General features: G+C 65.2%; 1 protein-coding gene across 3 annotated transcripts in view; it reads right to left on the bottom strand.

Moving 5' to 3' along the window:
- Positions 1-3,307, bottom strand: part of LOC113490503 (coiled-coil alpha-helical rod protein 1-like) — a 17,800-nt gene that overhangs the window by 3,942 nt on the left and 10,551 nt on the right. For all 3 annotated transcript variants that reach the window (XM_026867016.1, XM_026867017.1, XM_026867018.1), the window contains exons 3-6: positions 2,786-2,923; positions 1,903-2,013; positions 765-850; positions 80-192 (exon numbers count right to left, since the gene is read on the bottom strand). In XM_026867016.1, the coding sequence (XP_026722817.1) occupies positions 80-192; positions 765-850; positions 1,903-2,013; positions 2,786-2,896 (421 nt within the window). In that variant the 5' untranslated portion in view covers positions 2,897-2,923. The remainder of the gene's footprint in view (positions 1-79; positions 193-764; positions 851-1,902; positions 2,014-2,785; positions 2,924-3,307) is intronic.

Genomic DNA, 3,307 nt, shown 5'->3' with positions numbered 1-3,307 from the left:
CTCTCTCCCTGCCCCTGTGTCACCTTTCCTGTCCCCGTGTCCCCCTCCCCTGTGGCCCCTTGTCCCCCCGTCCCCATACCCTGGAGGACGCGGAGCCGCTGTCCCGCCCGGCGCAGGCGGGCGCTGAGGGTGACCATGGTCCTGGTGGCTGCTGTCACCTCAGCCTCGCGTGCTGTCACCACCTCGGCCAGCCTGGGGGACAGGGGGACAAGGGGACATGACAAGGTGACAAGAGGGGGACAGGACGGGGACAGGGTGAGGGGGACAAGGGGACAGAAGGACATGACAGGGTGACAGGACAGAAGGACAAGGGGACATGGGACAGGATGGGGGACAGGGGAACATGACAGGGGACAGGATGGGGGACAGGACAGGGGACAAGGGGACAGGGGTATGCAACAGGGGGACAAGGGGACACAACAGGGGGACAAGGCGACAGGATGGGGGGACAAGGGGACACATATGACACAGGGACAGCAGGACCCAAGACACGGGGACAGGACCAGCAGTGACATACAGGGACGGTGACACTGGTGCCCTCCCAGTTTCCCCACCCTGGTCTCCTCCCAGTATCCCCCAGATGCCTCTCAGGTCCTTCCAAGTTCCCCCTCCCAGGGTCCCCAGTGCCTCCCAGTACTCCCCCAGCCCCTGTCCCAGTGTCACCGCAGCTCCTCCCCCAGTGCCCAGTTCCTCCCCAGTCCCTCTTAGTGCCCCTCCCAGTTGTCCCCCAGTCCCTCCAGTTCCTCCCAGTCCCCTCCCAGTACCTGGCAGCCGCCCGCACCAGTCCTCCCAGTGCCTCCTCAGCCGCCTCTGCCCGTCCCCGCTGCCGTGTCACCTCCTGTGCCAGGCGCTGGGACAAGTGCCACTTTGTCCCCAAGCTGTCCCCAAGCCCTCCCGTGTCCCCAAGATGTCCCCACTCTGGGTCACCTCCCTAACCAGGTACTGGGACACCAGTCACTGATGTCCCCACCGTGTCCCCATCATGTCCCCAACCCCTCAAGTGGCCCTTCATGATGTCCCCAAGCCATCCCCAACCCATCCCAGTGTCCCCATGCTCCCAGCATGGCTCTGGGTATCCCCACCATGTCCCCATATCTCTGGCATGTCCCCCTCCATGTCCCCACATGTCCCCAGTGAGGCCCTTTGTGTCCCCAGCATATCCCCCCATTTCCCAGGCATGTCCCCACGTGTCCCACAGGTCCCCACTGTGTCCCTCCATGACCCAGCAGGTCCCCGTGTACCCACCAGGTCCCCCCTTTACCCCATGTGTGTCCCCATATGTCCCCATCATATCCCCAGGGGATCCCCATTTCTCCAGCATGTCCCCTATGTCCCCTCCATGTCCCCAGGGGGTCCCCATGTGTCCCCACCATGTCCCTCCATGTCTCCATTTCCCCAGCATGTCCCCAAATGTCTCTTCATGTCCCCAGCGTGTCCCGCTAAGTCCCCACCACATTCCCAGGGGGTCCCCATATGTCCCCACCATGTCCCCATGGGGTCCCCATTTCCCCAGGATGATCCCATACATCCCCACCATGTCCCTCCATGTCCCCAACAAGTCCTCGTTTCCCCAGCATGTCCCCATATGTTCACAAAATGTCCCCTAGGGGTCCCCATTTCCCCAGCATGTCCCCAGGGGGTCCCCGTTTCCCCAGGGTGACCCCATATGTCCCCACTATGTCCCTCCATGTCCCCAGCGGGTTCCCATTTTCCAGCGTGTCCCCATATGTCCCTCCATGTCCCCAGAGTGTCCCTTTATGTCCCCACCACATTCCCAGGGGGTCCCTGTTTCCCCAGGGGGTCCCCATATGTCCCCAAGGGGTCCCCATTTCCCCAGCATGTCCCCATATGCCCCCTCCCCGTCCCACACGTGTCCCCGCTGTCCCCCGTGTCCCCTCTGACCTCTCTGTCCCGCCGCTGCAGCTCAGCGGTGGCCGCCCCCTCGCGCAGGCTCAGCTCTAGCCGCCTCACCCGCCGTGTCCCCGCTGTCACCGCCGCCCCCAGTGTCCCCACCTGAGGCACCCAAACGTCTGGGAACGGCCCAGGAGGGACCCAGACAGCCAGGAGACCCCCCCCAGATGGAAATAGGTGACGTCTCCACAAGGGACCCAGGCCCCTGGCAAGCCCCCAGCACCCCTAGAAGAGACTCAGGAACGTCCCTGGGAGGGACCCAGGTGCCCAGGCACCCCAAAACCCCCTGGGTGGGACCCAGGTGCCACCACCAGGAGGGACCCAGGAGTTTGGGTGCCCCCCAAACCCCCCCAAGATGGGACCCAGGTGTCTGGGCACCCCCTAAACCCCCACATGGGACCCAGTTGCCACCCCCAGGAGAGACCCAGGAGTTCAGTAACCCCCCAAACCCCCTGAGATGGGATCCAGGTGCCACCCCCAGGAGGGACCCAGGTGTCCAGGCACCCCAAAACCCCCTGGGTGGGACCCAGGTGTCACCACCAGGAGGGACCCAGGAGTCTGGGTACCCCCCAAACCCCCCCAAGATGGGACCCAGGAACCCCTCAGCAGGGACCCAGGTGTCTGGGCACCCCCTAAGCCCCCAGATGGGACCCAGGTGCCAGCCCAGGAAGAACCCAGGTGTCCGGGCACCCCAAACCTCCCTGGATGGAACCCAGGTGTCACCCCCAGGAGGGAACCAGGCATCCACGCACCCCCCAAAATGGGATACCAGGAACCCCTCAGCAGGGGCCCTAGTGCCTGGGCACCCCCAAAACCCCCAGCTGGGACCCAGGTACCCACCCCCCATGAGGGACCCAGGCATCCAGGCACCCACCTGCGCCCGCAGCACCCGCTGCACCTCCTCCTGCACCCGCAGCTGCACCAGGAGGGTGAAGACCTTCTCCCGCCAGCGCCCCAGAAGCGCCTGCAGCCGAGGGGGGGCCATTGCTATGGGCACCCCAGGGGGGGGCAGCTGGGGGGTAAGAGGGGGAGGTGTGGGTGCTCTGGGGCACCCAGACACCCCCCTGACATCCTGTCCCCTCCCCACAAGCACCCATGTCCATCCCAGGGGCACCTGAGACCCCCTGAACACCCCAGAACGTCCTCGTTGCACCTCAGTGCCCCCCCAGCACCCCCAAAATCCCCATTAGTGGCACCTCATGGCACCTCAGGGGGGCTCCAAATCCCCCCCCTCCTCCAGCACCCTGGGTCACCCCCACTCCCTGTGGCACCCCAAAAACCATTCCAAGGCACCCTCAGCCCCTCCAGCATCCCAGGGATACGCTGGACCCCCCCAGAGCACCCCAAGACTCACTCCCTCCCAACTCCCTGGGTTGCCCCCTTACCACCCCCCCCC

The sequence above is a fragment of the Athene cunicularia genome, unplaced genomic scaffold, assembly GCF_003259725.1.
Source record: "Athene cunicularia isolate RWA unplaced genomic scaffold, athCun1 SCF_106, whole genome shotgun sequence".
Taxonomy (NCBI): domain Eukaryota; kingdom Metazoa; phylum Chordata; class Aves; order Strigiformes; family Strigidae; genus Athene; species Athene cunicularia.
Note: the sequence above shows the minus strand (reverse complement) of the source record. Positions and strands in the feature narration are given on the sequence as shown.